This window comes from Squalius cephalus (genome assembly GCF_949319135.1).
Source record: "Squalius cephalus genome assembly, chromosome: 21".
In the NCBI taxonomy this organism is placed as follows: domain Eukaryota; kingdom Metazoa; phylum Chordata; class Actinopteri; order Cypriniformes; family Leuciscidae; genus Squalius; species Squalius cephalus.
This window is the reverse complement of record NC_137142.1, coordinates 28,317,083-28,337,174: the sequence shown is the minus strand read 5'-3', so window position 1 is coordinate 28,337,174 and position 20,092 is coordinate 28,317,083. Positions and strand designations below refer to the sequence as shown.

General features: G+C 36.9%; 1 protein-coding gene across 8 annotated transcripts in view; it reads right to left on the bottom strand.

Moving 5' to 3' along the window:
* Positions 1-20,092, bottom strand: part of marchf8 (membrane-associated ring finger (C3HC4) 8) — a 97,727-nt gene that overhangs the window by 31,965 nt on the left and 45,670 nt on the right. For 3 of the 8 annotated variants that reach the window (XM_079854800.1, XM_079854801.1, XM_079854802.1), the window contains exon 3: positions 1,037-1,156. The exons of 4 other annotated variants lie outside the window; for them this stretch is intronic. In XM_079854800.1, the coding sequence (XP_079710926.1) occupies positions 1,037-1,156 (120 nt within the window). Of the gene's footprint in view, positions 1-1,036; positions 1,157-11,619; positions 11,972-20,092 lie in introns of those variants that run through there. One more of the 8 variants, XM_079854806.1, reaches the window with a different exon arrangement.

The following is a 20,092-nucleotide window of genomic DNA, read 5'->3' as shown; positions in this document are numbered from 1 at the left end:
ATGGTCGCAAGTCCCATCGTTATCAGCATGATACAATGAGTCTGTGTTTCCCAAAACCATAGTTCCAACGAACATTCGCAAACAACAGGTTGGAACAACAGCTCTCGACCTGTGGTTAGAAGCATAGTTTCTTGTTTGCATGACAAGTGGACTTAATAAATCCATATCTTGAGACAAATAAGCAAGCTGACATTCAGTGCAATCTATATCTTTTATTTTGAATATACTGTATACAAATGCCATTTACGTCTTTTAGTTTGTCAAGAGATTTAAAGTGCAGTTTTTGAAGAGTGCGCATGTGCGTACGTGCTCTAGTAAGAACGAGCCTATGATTGAATTTGGAAATAAAGCAAAATAACTGAGAAAAATGAGAATTATTCCTCAGATGCCATGTCTGTAATTTATAGCAAAAAATCTAGCATTGATAACATCTCAAACGGATTCATTAAAGGTTGTATCAGCGATTTCAGGCCCAAACATAAATGATCACATTCATCTAATCTTTCCTAAGGTTCCGCTAGCTACCCACCCCTGTCGGTGATTGGTTGGAACACTATTTATTTTGGTTTTGAGTGGTGGCGAAACCAACTGTTTTTGTGTGCAGATCTCAGAGCCTAGGCTGCCTACAGAGACGCGTTTTTTGGACGGCATGCTTATGGGGCGGGCAGTTAGCGGATCGTTAGGAAAGATTAGATGAATGTGATTATTTATGTTTGGGCCTGAAATCGCTGATACAACCTTTAAAATAAGTTTTTACTCCACCATATGCGTGCCATCATTAACCAACGTGGTTGAACGTCAAATTTGTGACAGTAAGGTTTCGGGAAACGGTCGTGACAAGCTAAGTTGATTTCTTCAACTATGCATCATAATATGGCAGTTCAGCAGCGAGTTATGTCGCTGTACGGGAAACGCACCCCAGAAGTTTCAAGAAACATGTAACCGGTCTGTCTACATCAAACATAAATATGCTTTGTGGAGCTACACAAACATAGCCAATCATAAGTTTTTTCAACCACAGTTATGCAGTAACTACCATAGACATCAACTTTAGGGTAGCCTCAGCCTCAGACATCATCAACGAAGTCGTCATCTGATTGGTTGATTTCTCCAGGAATTCCGGGAGAAGTGTGTGTTGCACTCTTTTACGGTCCGCCTGGAAACAAAGCAGTCATGACGTCAAACCCCTTATGGAACAAGAAAGCCGTCGCATGTACAACTGTGACAATGAGAAGTTATCAGGATCAGCTAAACGCTGGATTTTCAAAAGTATGTGAAGCTCACAGCACCATTGTCAGTTAACTTGCACTACATTCTTGAATGAATTGCATGCCGGTCTGTTAATGTAGGAGTACGTAATAACTGACTTTAACGACTTTACGTTTTCACACCCCTAAACATGATGCTGAGCAAAATGAAGTATGATAGGTTGCTTTACATGTCACTCTTGTGGTCCTTGGCCAATGAAAGCTGCTATGGAGTCCTGACTTTCTGTCATCAGTCTGAAGGTCTAAAGGTGATGATACAAGGGGCAACTTTTTGAGCAATGTTGCCGAGCGATGTTGCTTAGGCACTCTCCCATTGAGAATGGACAACAAATTTCTATATGGATAATTTAGATCAGTCGTGGGCCTTGTGTCTCACTTGCCTGTTGACGGCAACATTGCTCAGCAACATTGCTCAAAAAGTTGCCCCGTGAATCATCCCCTTAACTTGAAAGGAACAAGTTTTCCCCCAATATTCAAATAAGACCAAATGTTCCCCCCAATATTTGATATTCTTGATGCTGCTCTGCTGCACTTCCTTAAACACCACTATGTTCGTTGTTAGCAGGACAAAAAGTTTTAAAAGTAATTTTTTTTAGGATTACTTGCTTCAGCAGTCTAATAGCTCTCAATGTCAAAATGGTGAGATGACCAAACAAATCAAAGGAGGTGGGCTTTACTGTTTACAGAAGACAAGCGTGAATTCCAATGCGAGGCATCAGTTTTAACAGTAAAAGAGAGCAGGGTAAAATGTAAGTTGTTAAACATTTAATATTTACCATGTGTTTTGAGAGAGAATTGCAAATATTATTCAATGATGTGAACTATTTCAGTTTTGCCAAATTTCTAAATTTTAAAATGAAAAGAGTCTGTATATCTGTATATCATTTATGCTATTTGTGTAATGTAATTCACAATTGAATGTGAGAGACAAGAAACAAGCAGAGCAATGTTAGGCATACGATTAAGAGTGAATACCCCAACCCCAAAATTAAAACTACCCACACACTCATGGATCCTTGCAGTTATGAAAAGCAGGGCGGGGCTACTCTGAATAAGGCCATACAAGTAAAAAGCAAGAATATGTCAACAGAAACTCTGGAAGACTAGCTTTTAATCGCTTGTCGCTTTGTGTCATGCCAGGTAAAACATTTTTTTTTAAAGTCTCAGTTGTGGAATGCACATCAACATCTCAGCAGTGTGACATCATGATTTACACAATCACAATTTGGTAAAGCTTTGTTGAGAGTTTCTGGTATCTGGGCCGTCTCCGAGGAGAGAGTGATGGCCATGACTGGCTCATGGAGAAGATTGAATTATCCTACTGGGTGAGCAGAGCTTGTTATCAGCACTGAGTGAGTGAAGACCTGTGACAGATGGCCATCTAACACTTCCTCAGCTGGCTGGCTGGCTCCATCTTTAAGATTCCCCATATCCATGTCTCATTGCCTCAGCAGACAGCTCAACGCAACAACGGCAGTCAGGGGGAACAGACCGCAAATGAGACATCACTGCTACAACATCACCACCATCACGGTCTTTCTGTTTTCATCTCTCTACTCGGCACTTCCTGCCAGTTAATGTTTGAATGGCCTTAATTACACAATCAAATTCATAGGACATTCCCAGAACTGGTTTCGAAGAAACGCATGGTTCCTCAAAGCATTACGGTAAAAGGATGTGATCATGGTTCAGCTATGGAGATTAAGGAGCATAAATAAACAGCATCTGTTCCAGCGTCACAAATTAAGCAAGGATTGAGGAAAAAAAAATACCCTGAAAGTGACAACTATTATACATGCCTAATGTAAATTATTGTACACTTTTCAAAATCAAACAGTTTGGTTGTGGAAGTTTAAACGACAACATATAATAAACTAAATTTAGACCAGTTAATTAAATCTTCGAATATTAAGCCATCTGGTGCAAAATGAGAAAGACTGACTCTGACTGACAGGATAGCATCATAGTAATAAAAAAAGATTGCATTGTTTGAAGAAAATATGAGTGGCTCTTGCCTGTGCAAAACTTGGCACCACATTACTTCTTGCTGGTTGCCAGAGCATTGTAATGATGTTGTTAGGGTGTTCAGAGGGGTTGCTAGGATAGTGGACCCTTTCAAAAAGTAACAATAGATCTCTTCTAAAATAAATGTATGATCTCAGGTATCATTTGGGTACAACAAAGTAGTATAATTTTCCCATCTTACTGTAAAGTATTCTGAAAATGTAACAGTTCACACTTCACAGAGTATAAACGTTCAGATTGCTGATGTGACAGGGACATGGCTGTTAATTATTACTAATATTATTATTAATAATTAATTAACTAATAATTACTGCATTAAAAGGTAACTCGTTCCTTAAGAGCAAAACTGCTATGCATTTACCAAATCATATGTGCTGAGATTATTGGTTCTTATACTACGGGTCTCTTGAATGCTTGAATCTGATTGGTTCTGAAATCTGAAACGTTCTAAGGAGTGCAATTATTTTCAGGGAAACCCACGGCTGAAGTAATTCCAGGCAGGTTTTGATTGCATTACAGTTCCATATCACTTTGCCAAATGATTTCAATCATTTCAAAGGTCCTTACAGACTAACAACAAAAGAACCAAAACCCACAATGACACTGCCCAAGCAAATAAATAGCAAATAATAGGATAAAAATGACAAATTATTTCCATATTTTTGCCACAAAATTAATCTTTATTATGTACGGAAAGCACATAGGCTACTCTCTTTCTCCCACTCAAACGCACACAAATACAGTACAGACACACGCTTGCACAGAAACGTGTTGCTCTGACATATCAGTAAAATAGTTTAGCAACTTAAAAGCTACATGACATTTGTCACTAGTGAGGTAATAACAATGCTGTTCTTGGAGCAGATAAACTTACAGTTTAGCTATTAGTAGATACACTGCTGCCGAACACTGTTGAGAGACAGACTATGCTTAACCTCTCTCTCTCTCTCTCTCTCTAATAACTGCATTAATGACTGCATTAGTCTGCTATCATTGGCTCAAGCCTCTGTTACTAGCTCTAAAATGATGTTTCTAAATGAACAACAGAAGAATGGGATGAGATGCATATAAAATAATTCCTGCAAACAAGAGCATGTTAAAGACAAAAACCTGACAAATGTCTTGAAATACAACTTCTGAACAATGTCTTAAGATGTGGTAACTGTAGCATTAGAACAATTGACTCCTGTTCATTGAATTATTAGAAAATAATGCACACTCTGTTTTGCGTCGCGGCCACATTAGTTGTGCATTATTTTCTAATAATTCAACAGCACACTGTCAATTATTCTTTACTTATTATTAAGAGAGTTATTACTGTCTGTGTGTATAAACACAGAGAGAGAGAGAGAGAGAGAGAGAGAGAGAGAGAGAGAGAGAGAGAGAGAGAGAGAGAGAGAGAGAGAGAGAGAGAGAGAGAGAGAGAGAGAGAGAGAGAGAGAGAGAGAGAGAGAGAGAGAGAGAGAGAGAGAGAGAGAGAGAGAGAGAGAGAGAGAGAGAGAGAGAAAATGAAGACAAGGCAGCAGCAGAATTGAATCAACAGAACAAACATCACGATCTGAAGTAAGGGTGAAATGCAGCCTGAATATAGGGCTGATGAAATTTCGGCTTTCACATTTAGTTATAGATATTTCCTTTCAGGAGACAATAATCAAGCGACTCGCACGTCATATTTCATATTATTGCTTCCTGCAAGGCAGCAACATCCTCCACCACAACAAAATTAAGCCATGCACCGTAAACAGATACAGGAAAAATAGATGTTCTGATTATGATGCCAACAATGAGTCCAGAGGGACAGAGAGCAAAACAGCATTTAAAACCATGAAATAGTTTAATACAATTTTCTGTCCCGTGTTGACGTAAACCCACTGAAACAGGAAGTTGAAATAGGACATACAGTATAGGCTTAAATAGCCTTTGGCCTATATCACAGCAGGGCCGTAACCACCATAGATGCTGTATAATAATTAGATATGGCCAAATTCATGCTAGAAACATGCTAAAACATACTAGCAATGTGCTAATTCATGCTAACAATGTGCTTATGCATGGTAGAAACATGCTAGCCACGTTAAAACATGCTAGCAATGCGTTAATTCAACAATGTGTTAAATCATGCTAGCAACCATTCTAGCAATGTGCTAATTCATGCTAAAAACATTTTAGCAATGTGCTAATTCATGGTAGAAACATTCTAGCAACAATCTGTTTTTCTGATATACTATTGCCTTCAAAACTTTTAAGCAACATTACAAACTACATTAAACTTCAAACTACTTCAAACTGAAAACCTTTAAACTTCAAGCTTTTAAAACTTTCTGGTCAGGCTCTCTGAAGACATCAAAGTTTGTCTTGTTTTCTAGTTATTATCTAGTTTTAGTTCAGATTATGCAGTGCACATTGAAACTGAAACACAGTTTGTTTGTTTATCATGCCGATCAGAGCGATTTCACAAATAGCAGTAGTGAGAGTCAAACCAGCCTTAACAAGAAACTTTCAAATCCTGTCATGTCACGCGCAAGCAAAGCATGCTGGGATCATCCACTTCTGCATTGAATTTCATGCAGTATTTAACTTCAACAAGTGATTAGATTTGCAATTCAGTGTACTGCACCCAGCAAACATATAATTTAAACTAATCAAAAGCTTTGAATCACACACACATTACACAGTACAGTCTGCTTTCTATTACCTATGATTTCACAAATGACACATGTCAGCATAAATAGGATTAATTTACAACCTAAATAACATTAAAATGTATTATAAAGGATAATGTGATTGCAGGAAAGATCGAAATAGCCTGGAACGATTTTCATGCCGAGGGACACTGGGAATGTAACCCTATCTTACAGGAAGTGCGCTTGGAAGCATTTTCCTGTTTGAGCTCATAATTTACACAATGGTAGCTCAAATTTCCATATCAAATAATCAGCACACAGACAGAGAAGGATTCATATACTGGGCAATGACAACAATTATGGGTCACTTTTCAGCTGAGAGCAGCAGTTTACCCATCTGACCTGTCAAACAAACGCCAGCCCTCTGAGGCCCATGAACCCGAGATCACATGATCCGAAAAGAACAGTTATAATCAGCTCAGCTGACTGAAGGCCGAGCACCGGAGCACTATCTCTACTGAATCACAGGAAATGGTCATTTCTCAGCAACTGAAAAGGGGAACAGGGTTGTACGCAACATCCACACATCTGCTTCACTTAACCATACTCAACCACAAACTACATTTACACCAGAGTGAGAAATGAAGAAGTACACTTAAAGCATTAAGATGTAAATGTGGATTTGTTAAATACATCTGGATTAACCAGTGGTATTTATAACTGGTAATTATATTTAGCAGCGAGAATGACATGGAAGACAGTAAATGTTCAACTAAAAGAGATAATACTTGTTGCAGTTAAAAACACACACATACACATATACACATATACATATGTACACACACATATACATATATATATATATATATATATACACACACACACACACACACACACACATATATATGTATAACTGCTAACTGCAAGTGTCACAATGTTTGCTTTAGGGTGTGTTCACACTTGGCATGTTTGGTTCTATGGGAAAAGTTGGGTCTTGGTGCGCTTCCAAACAAACTCTGGTGCGGTTCGAATGAAATCTGAACGCAACACGGATGTAAACGAACCAAAAACAGGAAGATGAGACCCAAAAAAGGACAGAATGTTTTTTCTCGTCATAGTTGTGATGTTGCCAATCATAGTTCGGTACAGGTCTCAGAACATTATCTCCTCGCAGAAGATCTTCGTTTGTGTGTGTCATGGAGGGATTCGTGCCACTGTTTTGACTCCTTTACACATTTTATAAGCTCTTCACGAGTTCTCAGCTGGTCAAAATACCATCATATGTAGGCTATGCATATACAACGAGAGCATTTATCCCAGCACACAGCGTTGTTTTGGATGTTCGGTAAGCTCCGTCTCAAAATAGGCAATATGTCATAAAAGCTAAGCTTGTGAATTTATCCCTATGCTTTTAGGTTTGGTATCTTTAGGGTTCGGTGTTAAAAATTGCAATTTGAACGCTAAGCAGACTAGGACTAATTGTTTTTTTTGGTCCGGACCAAATGTTATATTCCTATTTCTCTACATTAGTATACAAGAACTAGGAATTCTGAACATTAAACCTCCGAAAGAATGAGCAAGTGAAATGAAAGTGAAGGTAAGAGAATGGAAGCGAGTATAATACAACGTCCAAATATAACAGCCCACAACTGCAGCCCTGTTATTGTTCGAATCTCAAAGAGAAACTACATTCCTATGTAAAAAAAACACTCAGATTATTTATTATTTTCTGATGTTGGCATAAAATCCACTCCTAATTAACTCAGGCTAGTCAAGACTAATTAGTTTTCTGACACTAGGACCTCTGTGTTCCCCAGTGTCCCGCTGGACGGTTCCCTCATGTCTAAATGCAAATGTGAGGTCATTCATAGATAAACAATCTGCTTCAGTCTCTCAAACCACATGATGTAGTACATAATTATCTACAACACGATGACACTGGAAATGCAGCAAACATAATCAGACATATAAAGAAGTTCATATGCAAATATTTATGATAATGAGGTTTGAGTGCATAAATGACATTGTGCATTTGCTGTGCCTCAGCTCGACTTAAAGGGATATTCAATCAAAAAATAAAATGCTGTCATTATTCACTCACCCTCATGTGTTCTAAACCTGTAATGTATTCCTATTGATCACAAAGAGCTTTTTTGCAAGTTCAGTTAACACATCTGTCAAGCTCCAAAAATGACAAAAACAACAAAAATAGATCATATAAATTGAGCTCTATCAATCCAAGTGACAAAATAGCTTTGAATGAGCAAAATGTAAGTCATTATTTACTGCATAATATTTCCTTCCAGTCACATATTTTCAGATTAAACAGTACAGTCATTTATTACTAAATGCAGGGGTATGATGGATTATATAATGATTTATAATTTTTTTTTAAGAAATTAGTATTTATATTTTGCAAGGATGCATTAAATTAAAATTAACATTTATATTGTTACTTAAGATTTCTATTTTAAAAAAAATGCTGTTCTTTCAAACTTACTATTCATAAAAGAATCCTGAAAATAATGGTTTCCAAAAATTCCTAAGCAGCATGACTGTTTTTAACATTGATAATAATAATAAATGTTTCATGAGCAGCAAATCAACATATTAGAGTGATTTTTGAAGGATCATGTGACACTGAAGACTGTAGTAATGATACTAACAATTCAGCTTTGACATCACAGGAATAAATTACATTTTACATTATATTAAAATAGAAAATAGCTATTTTAAATTGTATTAATATTTCACAATATTACTGTTTTTACCGTATTTTAGATCAAATAAATGCAGCCTTGGTGAACATAAGAGACCTCTCAAAAACATTTAAACATTTTACCGACCCCAAACTTTTAAAAAGTAAAGTGTACATAGACCATTTAAGTTGTGCGCTATATTCCAAGTCATACAATATCTTTGCGTGAGCTAAATTCAAGCCATTATTCACTGATAATATTCCCCTCTACAGATTACAGTAAACTACAGATTAAAATTTACCAGAAATGTAATACTAAATTCAGGGGTATGACAAATTATATCAATTTAAATGTATAATAACATATATATACACATACATACATATATTACATAAATACACGTTGATATACACATGAAATTATTTATATGTTCTGTGATGGACTGGCCAGGTTGCTTTCCCCTATCTTCGGCCTAAGATACTGGGATAGGCTCCAGCCCTACCCTTCAGAGGTCATATATAGAAGTAAAAGAGAGGAGAGAGAGAGCGCTAATGTTATCAAATTGGCCTTTTGAGCCCCTGCACAACTCAAGTACTGTCTTGATGTTGAAATTTGATGATGTTGCAGGTCATCCCAATCGAACAGATTTTGCTAAGTGCAGTGCATCTTCTCAGTGTGTAGGGAGAACTGAGCACTACGTAGGGCTCATGTGAATCAGATGGCAGAGTGGTAGAAGAGAAACAGCATGGCAGTAATAGGGATAATCTGTAGTGTACAGCAGAACCCTCAGGCTTTTCAGTCACATCTCCCTTAAATCACTGAGTCATTCTTAATGAGAACCTCTATCTGCCTGTGTCTGTCTCTCTGGTCTGGAACAAAGATGGCCGGATCATTTTTTGTTGTTGACACAGGCACACTTCCTGTGTTCGCTCATGACTTCCTCTATCCCACGGGATTTTAGCGGGGCGGGGGAGCATGTGACCGCTAATCTCAGTCGGCCCCCTCCAACGAGGGGATTTCACACAAAGCCTGCGATTTTGTGCGTCTGTCAATGATGCGATTTGCTCGTGCACTGTCACAGACACGTGTGTCTCTATTGCTGGGATGTTTCAGTCAGAACAACTCAAAAATCGAAGTCAGAGAGTACTGAGTGTAATGATGAACTTAGCCAGTATATTAACAGGCCTCATTTAACAGACCATCATTGAGATTTAATGACACATAATGGCTATGAGAGAAAGTACAATCACCGAACTAATGTGTCCGTCATTGCAAACACGTATAAAGCAGTTGGTTGCAAATGGGTCGCAGGTCTGTTCTGAAGTTCCGCTCGTGGACAGCAATGCTAAATGGAAATCATATAATACAACTAATCATATAATAGAGCATAAATGAGACAAAATAGGCTTATCGACCTTTAAAAGAAAGGAGAAAACTTGTCCCATATCTTTTAGTGTTGATGTCCAATCAAACTCTACAAAATTCTGGTGCAAATTCATCTTAGTCACTTGGTAGAAGGCAAATTAGGCAAATGCCATAATTTACAGGTAGTATGACAGGTTGTAAAACATAGTTCAAATCCAATGTTAGCTTCACTTCCTGTTTCATGAGATACCTTCATCTGATCAATATATGAAGGCAGCATAGATATGGCCCTCACTGATTTTGCTATCCCACAATCCTGTGCGTTGCTTTCTGTAACAGTTAAGGACAAGGTAAAAAAAATAAAGTTTTGTGAGATACCTGTGTGCGCCCAATTGCTGCCTGTGAAGCCATTGCCAGATGTGGTGCCTAAGCTTTAGGACGCAAACAGTGTGTTTTGATTGGTGAGTTATTGGCTACCAAAACATTAAAACTAGGAATGCAAGATAACTCAGTACCATATTAGTTATCGGAAGATTTTTGAGATATAAATGAATATACATTAACTCATACTGTCAATATTTAACTATTAATCGTTTCAGTTCCCATTGACTTCCATTGTATTTTTTGTCCATACAATGGAGGTCAATGGGAACTGAAACCATAGCTATCAACATTCATTAAAATATCTTCTTTTGTGCATGACAGAATAAAGCTATACAAAGTCATTCAGGATTTTAATATCAGTCATTTATCAGTTATCAGCCATAACATGAAATCAATTATCAGCTTATCAGTCTCTGCAAGAGTATAAATATTGGTGCATCCCTACATGAACCAAAAAAAAAGGCACATTCAGCCTGTGTCATGTCAATAATTTTATTTGGGCCTTTTAGTCTCATAGTAATATTGATAAATGTCAATGCTTAAAATGAAGGATATTTTTGTATGATTAAAAAAAATTAGGCGCAGTGTTCAGTCACCACTTAAGGTTCAATATAATATATGCCTGGTTAGTAAGTTCATAAGTGCCAAAACCATACACTAATCTGCATCAGGAACTAATGAATCTTACCCGGCCACTTTATGATTGATTACTGAGTTTGTTTGCATGCCTGCAACACCAAAAAACAACAACATGCAATTACAGTTCCTATACTGAGGCACAGAGTTGAAAATAAAGGAAGTGCTCTATATGTGTGGCTAAACATAAGCTCAGCCCATCTGCTTGGTCAGTATAACATGATATTAAAAAAACAAAACAAATTCAACAGTAGTGCTGTCTTGCTAGCAAATATAAAAGCCCTCAACTAAGCACACATTTACAGCGGGAAGTAGAGAGCAGAAAGGGAATCACAACCAGGGAATAGAAATAACAAAAATGCACAATAAATGTCGGCATTGCTTATTTAAGAAAAACAGCATTCTGCTCACAGCTGATGCTGAAACTGGGACTAGTGAACAGAAGCTGCCTAATCTCCATAACACAACAACAGGCCTCTCAATAGCAGCCATGGAGACAGCAATCGCACAGCTCCCCTTTCACATGAGCACAATGACACACACAAACACACACTGCCTCGGCCGCAGGAGGCTGACAAACAGAGGAAAGAAAACACCAAAACATTGCAGCATTTGTACCTGAATCTTCATTTTCCAACAGGAATGCATTGGTGAATCCTTTAGGAGGAGGTGGTCCCCTCCTTTACACTCTCACACACACACACAGACAGACAGACAAAGCCTTGCTGGAGAGGTTACATGTCCCCAGTGTAAATCCTGTTGGAGAGGTGAAGCTGATAAACACGGAAGTGGAAGCGTAACAAGATGCAATGAAGATCCAACTGTCCTACATCCAAGTTCCTTCTTTGGAACAGACAGAGGCAAATGCGCACACACACACTCACAGAGCGAATGAGACAATACTAGCCAAGACTTGTTCTCTCAGCCGGTAAACCCAGCAACCAGCCACTTCCTCCAGCTGACTCCAATCAGCAGGGACAACTCGAAGCTTTGTGCATTATTTATGAGGGGGCGGAGCCGAGCGTGCTCTTTGGCTGTCTGGGTTTCAAATCCCCACCCCCATCCTCCTAACACACAGTCCCTCCCCCTCCAGACTGTCATTTGTCTCTATGCTTGGTAAATGTGCACACTGCCTTCCTTTCTCATCCTTCAGTGGATTCACTTCATTGGCTGTAATGTGGTTATAAGACTGCACGCTCCCGAAAGAAAAGGTCAAGAACCTCAGACGCTCACCCACAGCAATTATTCTAATTTAGCCAGAAACACTGATTATAAGGGCTCGCTTACAACAAAGCACCAGAGAGATAGACAGGGGAAAACAAAGTCAAAGACAGACCGTAGAGAGGTTGGGGTCATTAGGGCGCCACGTCAGGGAGCACAAACTGCAGAATCGAAAGTGTAAGAGAAATAATTCTGCTGAAGCTGAGGAGACCATGCCAGAAAAACAGGTTTCTTACATTAGGAATTCATTTCACTGTCATTAAGATTATGTATTATATTTAAAATAAAAAAGAGCAATAAAAAAATGCATTTATTTATTTAGCACTGATAAAATATAAACTGCAATTTTGATCACTTTGAGTGAAATGATGACATTTTTTTAATTCTATTTTATTTAGCACTGATAAAGCTAAAAATAAAAATAAGAAGGGTGATAAAAAAATGCATTTTGTTATTATTTGGCACTGATGAAGATAATAAAATAAAATAAATTAAAGAAGGGTAATAAAAATTGCAATATAATAAAATAATATAATAATAAGAAGGGTGGTTAAAAATGCATTTTGAGTTTTATTTAGCACTGATTAAGCTAAATATAAATAATAAAATTAAATAAAATAAAAAAATAATTATAATTTAATAAAAATAAGAAAGGTCATAAAAGTGAATTTTTTTTTATTTTTTTATTTAGCACTGATTAAGCTTTTTAACATTGTAGATATTTACATTATATATATATATATATATATATATAATTTACACAGCTAATTTAAAATGTACACAAATTGCCCGGTTCAACAGCCTAGTAATTATTTTGTCTAGTTAAATATACTTCAATATCTGTTATGCAACTTGCTCTGGGCAGTACTAAATAAATTGACAAACTACATTTTTATCATCTCTTACATATATATTTTAAAGTTATAAGCGTATACAACTTTCATGAAGTGAACAATCTTACCCTCCAGGGTTATAGAGGAGGAAATACATGACTGAAATAAGGAAATTGTGGTCACGACCGCCCTGGACTAATAATGACTATGCACTTTCCAGTAAAGCAGGTACAAAGGACATACTATACAAAGAGCTGTACGCACAGTACTAAGAAAATCCTGCTTAAAATACCTCATAGGGAGGTTAAGGGTGAGAAAGTGGGTGTAAGGGTGCTGCTGCTCTTGGCTGGGTCTCGTGCGTTCACCTGAGGTCTACTATTTAAGTGCAAGCCCTTAATAAGCTGGATAATGCACTAAGGGCGTCCTGTACCTTTCACTTTCATTCGCTTGCCCTGCTAAATGGCTCTGCTTTTCGCTTTTTAAGTCGCTTATGGACTTTGCTCAGTCAACACAGTGAAGATTACTCATTAAAGAACCTGGATGAAAAACGTCCAGTGTTTTCTTTGTGTGCTGTGAGGTTGGTAAATACTGCTCAAATACTTGACTACAGCTACTGAGATTTTTGCAGTGATTGAAAGAAAAACGTTCAATGTGTCTGCGGTGTTATTCAATGCTGTGAGGGGTTTAATGAAAATAATTACATTCAGATGAGTCACAGTTCAAAATAAAATACTTCATCCTTTGTTTTTCAGGTTTCATACAGTGCTGAGCAAAATTTGCATATAATGTGACAACCCGTAATCAAAGATTTCAAACAAAATAAATGGGACCTCCTATGATGACTAGAAATGCAATTTAAAGTGCTAAAAAATACACTAAATGAGTTTGTATCATCACAATGACCGCTGAAAGTGTAAACTTCAAGCAAGATTATCTATAAGCAAGATAATCTACAGTATGATGGCTTTTTTTTTTTGGGCTCAGAAAAAGCTCCAAGTGATGACACATATGTGAAGTATTTCTTGCATAAATCCCCCAAAACCGAACAAAATCACAAAGTCTCTCGCAATGCTTTTGTAACAGCTGGAGTTTCACCGAGATGTGGTTCACCATTCACGTGATGCTGAGAGTGATATAATGACTGTACTGTTTGTCACAAGGAGGAAACTGCTAAATAATCCATTGTCATGGGAAATAAAAGATATTAGATATATATATAAAATATATATATAACAAAGCTGTTATTAATTTAAGGCTGGTAAATTCAGTTGGTTTTTATTAGTTTTATGGTTTTATGATTTATATTAAAATATAAATTTGCAGTAAAAAATACATACAAGAGTTTTGAGCATCAATATCATTTATTATAATAAATTTATAATGATACAATTATTTAAAAAAAAATGAAAAACGCAGTTTCATGGTCAGTAAGAAATATTTAAAACCTGGATATGTCCTCAATTTGTGTGGTATTATTCTCTAAATATTATTAATATTAAAATATTATTTTTCTAGTGAGTAAAAAAAAAAAGTATTATTTATAATGGTAAATACTATTACAAATGCAAAATGCTGTTTCATGGTGAGTAAGAAACATTTAAAGCCTGAAAAGTTTCTCAGTTGGTGTGGTATTATTTTCTAAATAATATTTTTCTAGTGAGTGGCAAAGGCAAATATACCGATACATTATGTGAGATGTAAACAAATATTTTTCTTTTTATACAATTTTAATATCATTATTTTTAAATGTAATCATTTTTAAAGTACTATTTAACCAATATTTGTGTGTAATGAATTCTTAGGCTTATCAATCGAGCATCATGTTGTTAGCTTAGAAACACGCTAACAACATCAATTGAGCGTCAAGTTTCCTGTGCACTTCACATGAGGAATGCAATTTGTATGATCTACTGTATGATGTTGAATGCTCCAAAACGTTTACCTACAAGATTACATTTCCGTTAGGACTGCCTACAATAAAGGCAGAAATCAAAACAGCTCCCTAGTTTCTATATCAGAGCCAATATTTTTGATAACAGCAAATTATTGAGGCATCCTTAAGGTACAATCACAAAGAGCAGATAACATCTCTGAAGTGTCTTTAGCTGCTGATTTCCTTGAAATTAGCAGGTACAGCAGGTACAAAAAAGTACACTTTGGACTCTGTGCTCAGGTATTGGTCACACACACACACACACACACACACACACACACACACACACACACACACACACAAGAGAGACGGTGCTAAAAGCACTGAGACAAGTCATTCAGTAGGGTGGTGGCAAAGAGAGAGTGAAATGAGGCATTGAGTGAATCAGGGGTAGGTGAGGAGACTGAGACACTTTGAGCTAAATGTAGTGAAGAGGATATCAGATAACCCCTGGGGCATGAAATTGCGATGTAATAGTCCTTTCAGCTCATATTCAAAAAGAAAGTCAAACCCTCTCACAGGGTCCAGGGGTTGCCAATCCACACAGTAACTGAGAAGGAGACTGAAGATGAGGTTGTGTATACCATCAACAAAACGGCCATATAAGCCCAAACTCATTTAAGTTTGACTGAAAGGAAGAGCTGGATGGACTTCTTACATCAGCAGCTTTGAAATCTGCATTTTAATCTCAGCTCTCATTTACATATGTATTGATAAAGTAAGGCTGGGAGTATGCGAAGGGAGCGTGTGTGGATTTTAATATTTAAGTAACTCGCAGAGGTGCATAAATCAGGGAAAGTATTACCGTTCAATAAATAGATGAATAATAGGATGTTATTTTTGCAGGACAGAGCGGAAAGCACATGTGAAGCAGGTCATCCACTTACACCCCAGTGACGACTGGTTTACTAAGAGCCGAGGATATGGATCATCAATGCCAGTCACTCAATTCCCATCAATCCGTTCTTATCAAAAGCGTCAACATCAGAGAGATTAGTCAGCTCAACCAGGAAATTAACACTACGGGTACATTTGCACGACAACTATGTACTAAAAATGGAAAAGTTTTTCCTTTGCGTTTTTCGCGTACAGACGACAACGATCCCCGTTCACATGGATCCGTGAAACCAACTAAAAACATCGCATTACGCTGCCAGGCCAGTAGTTGGCGATGTCACTTTGTACAGAAACACTACACGTCTATAGACTGAACATATAATATATGTGCGCATGACGTCACCATTTTTGTAGTTTACACAGACGATAACAGTGTAGTTTTCAAAAACGTATACTTTGAAACCCGTTTCCAAAAGTTTGCGTTTTCAGGCCCACAAAATGCCATTGTCATGTAAATGCACTGCCAATACTCATATAAAACATTTTCAGTTTTTAGTTGAAAATAATGTTGTGTAAACTGCCCCTGATACTCTTTGAGCAGCAATTCATAAACTTTAAACATGTTAATGTTATTCATTTTGATATTAAATTGTTATTAAATATAATAAAACATTTTTAAAACATTAAATATTATCAAAATAACATATTAAAAAACTACATTTTAAATTCTAAAATATAATGAGTATTAATACTCAAAAAAATGAGTATTAATACTCTTTGAGCATCAATGAATGTATTTTAATTGAATATTTTAACGTAATTATAATAAATAAGTAGCTGTTTAAGGATGTATAAGGTGTCTCTGCTGGACTCTCTATGATACAGTTTCATTTCATGGCCTTATAGGCACATTAATCCAGTATGAGATCTCTTGAGAGCTCATTTCCATCCAAAAAGCTAGCAGTGTATATTAAAGTGAAACTGATGTTATGGGAAGTGATGTGAAACAAGGCTTTTTTAATCATAACTAAATAGGGAAGAGATTCCCGTCAACAGAACAGGAAAGTGAACAATAATGTTTGTTTTCTTTTCTATCCCACATTGACATTAACACTGACATTTAACATTCAGCAAAAAGCATTCTTTTCGCCATTTATAACATGAAAAAGCTTAACACACTATAAAGATTAATACAAAGATTATCTATAACAGGAGCTGAACATTTTTCAAACTAGGTTTTTTAATCAATGCATTTCTGAAGTTTCACTATTATACAATCTATAAAAAAGTCCATGCATAATACAGGGGTTAGGTGAGGTTATTTAGATTTCTGAGAAATAATTAGCAAAAGGCGAGGCACTACGGTTCTGCTCGAAAACCTCCCTTCTAGGATAACTTATTTTGCATGCACCCTTCACAAATCAATCCCAGAATGTATTGCGAAAGACACTGGCAGACGAAGCAAAAAGCAAACATACACTGTGTAAAGTGTAAAAAGAATTAATTACAGAAAATCTTTTATTTTTATAAATGTTTAATTATCATTATTTTTAAAGGTAATATTTTAATGTATTATTTTCCCAATTCCCAATTGTTGTTAGCTTAGCAACATGCTACATCAAACTTTAAAAGGATTGGGCATCAAGTTTCCAGTGCGCTTCACATGAGGAAAGCAATTTGAACAAGGCACAGTTAGAATGTTCCAAAACCCTCACTTACAAGATTACATTTCCGTTAGGACTGCCTACAATAAAGGCAGAAATCAAAACAGCTCACAAGGTTCTAAAACAATGGCAATATTGTTGAGAACAGCAAATTGTTGGGGCATCTTTGAGGTGAAATCACAAAGAACGGATAACATCTCTGAAGTGTCTTTACCTGCTGATTTCTGTTAAGTCTCAGACTGGCCTGACTGCATGAAATTTCCCTAATTTAAAGTGAAATCAATAAGGGCCTTTGGCAGTTCTGTCTGCATGTCTAACCTTGGCAGCCTATAAGTGTAATTAAGGGAGATTAGACACTATTAAATGACCTACTTCAGTGAGATGAGCATAAACAAAGTTTAAAGAGCCGTTCCATCTCCATTCCCAGGGTAGGCTGTGTTTATCCCAAAGCCTTTATGGTGGAGAGAATGAAAGTTTTCAAAGTCCCGCTGATGGGAATGGCTTGTAGACTGGGTTCACAGACTCAAGACTGTGATCTTTGAGAGCAGCCAGCACAAAGTAATGAGAGCATTCGGGAACTGCATATGGGCTCAGGATGGAATTCCCCTCCATTCCATACAGATGACGATGATTCCTGCAGTAATGCAGACTAAAACTGTATGACAAAGCTTTTTGTAATCAGACTTAAGGCATTACATGGCTTATTCCGCTGAAGATTGTGGCACTGGTCTTGCTGTGCGCTGGCCTAGTGGTTGGCAGATTGTATCTATACGCTGAACCCACACAGATGGACATCTTCACTATCCCGGGATGAATGCAGCCAATCCGAACAGGGGGCAGATTGAAGGACGTCCACAAATACAAGCTAAGGGGTCAAGAGGTCAGGAGCTGTTATTCATGCAGTCGATTACTGTATAGAGCCTGAATCTTTCCTCAATGTCAAATGCTTGTCCCTGTTTATGACTCATTCTTAGCTATTTTCACTGTTTCATTTCTGGGGGGGAAAGCAAAACTAAAAATGACATAAAAAAAGAGGTCTGACAAGTTACCAAAAATACTTCATACACCTAATCTTCCCTACTTTATAAATTGAACAGAAACTGATTAAACATTTTGAACCCTTAAATTCACAATTAAAGCAAAATGATTTATAATACTGCAGTATTTATAATAAATGATTTATCTGTGCACATCATTATTTTTACTTTTTAATTCATGTACCCTTGTAATATTTAATCAAACTAAGTTCCCCTCCCTCTAGCATTTCTTCACTCCTCTGATGATGTGTTTACTGTCACAAGGGCAGGACACAGCAATAGGAAACCACAATGATCCAATGATCTAATTAATTCCAGTCCCGACAGACAAGGATATAAGTCCCGGACATGGATATACGTCACAATAGGGAAGAAAATATTATCGCAACTTTCGTTTCATGCCGAGTTTAAATTCCCATAAAAGGCTTAAAGGATTAGTTCACTTTCAAATAAAAATGTCCTGATAATTTACTCACTCCCATGTCATCCAAGATGTCCATGTCTTTCTTTCTAAAGTCGAAAAGAAATTAAGGTTTTTGAGGAAAACATTCCAGGATTTTTATCCATATAATGGACTTCGATGGCAACCAACGGTTTGTAGGTCCAAATGTCAGTCTCAATGCAGCTTCAAAGGCTCGACACGATCCCAGTCGGGAAAGTCAGGATCTTACCTAGCCAAGTGATCGGTCATTTAAAAAAAAAAAATGTTTATACTTTTTAACCATAAATGCCCGTCTTGTACCATCTCTGAGATGCCCACGCATCACGTCATCACGTTGGAAAGGTCATGCGTGACATTGTTAAACATCCAGGATATGCACACATAAGGACCATTTTAAACAATAAACTGACACAAATACATATAAATATGTGTCATTCAACATACAATAACTTTGAACGGTCCTCCTACTCCAAACTTGTAAACACTGGGTCGGTACTTCCGACTACGTCACGCGTGACCTTTCCAATGTGATGGCGTAATGCGTGGCGCATCTCAGACATAGTACAAGACGTATACTTAAGTGTAATTTTAAGTATATTTCTGAGAAGTATATAAAATGTAGACTGAAAGTATACTTTCTTATTTTTAGTTTAAAAGAAGTATACTAATAGAACACTTGAATAAACTTCTTTTTCGTAAGGGTAGACATGAATTAGTCATGGATTAAAAGCCACAGTTTTGATTCATTTTGATGACATTAAGACAAGATTAAGGGTCAAAATGTTCTGTACATGTTGTCCTTTAAAAGTGATATGATGTTGTGTCTGAAATGTTGTAACTGAGTCCTGCCAGTAATGTTTTCTAGGGCTAGGCTAACAGTCCAACAGGAAGTGAAATAGCACGTACTGTAGTTGTGCAAGCTTGTCTATCTGACTGATTCAGGCTGAATGAAAGTGAAACAACTTGCATTAGCAAAGACAAGAAACCCTGAGGCTGTCTGGATGAAATCAATGCCATCTGCACCTACAGTGTAGAACTCAAATCATTACTAACATTTTACCTTATTTTAACTTTGCTACAATGACTACGCTAGAAAGCCGGGTAGGGACTGTGTGTGCTTCGGT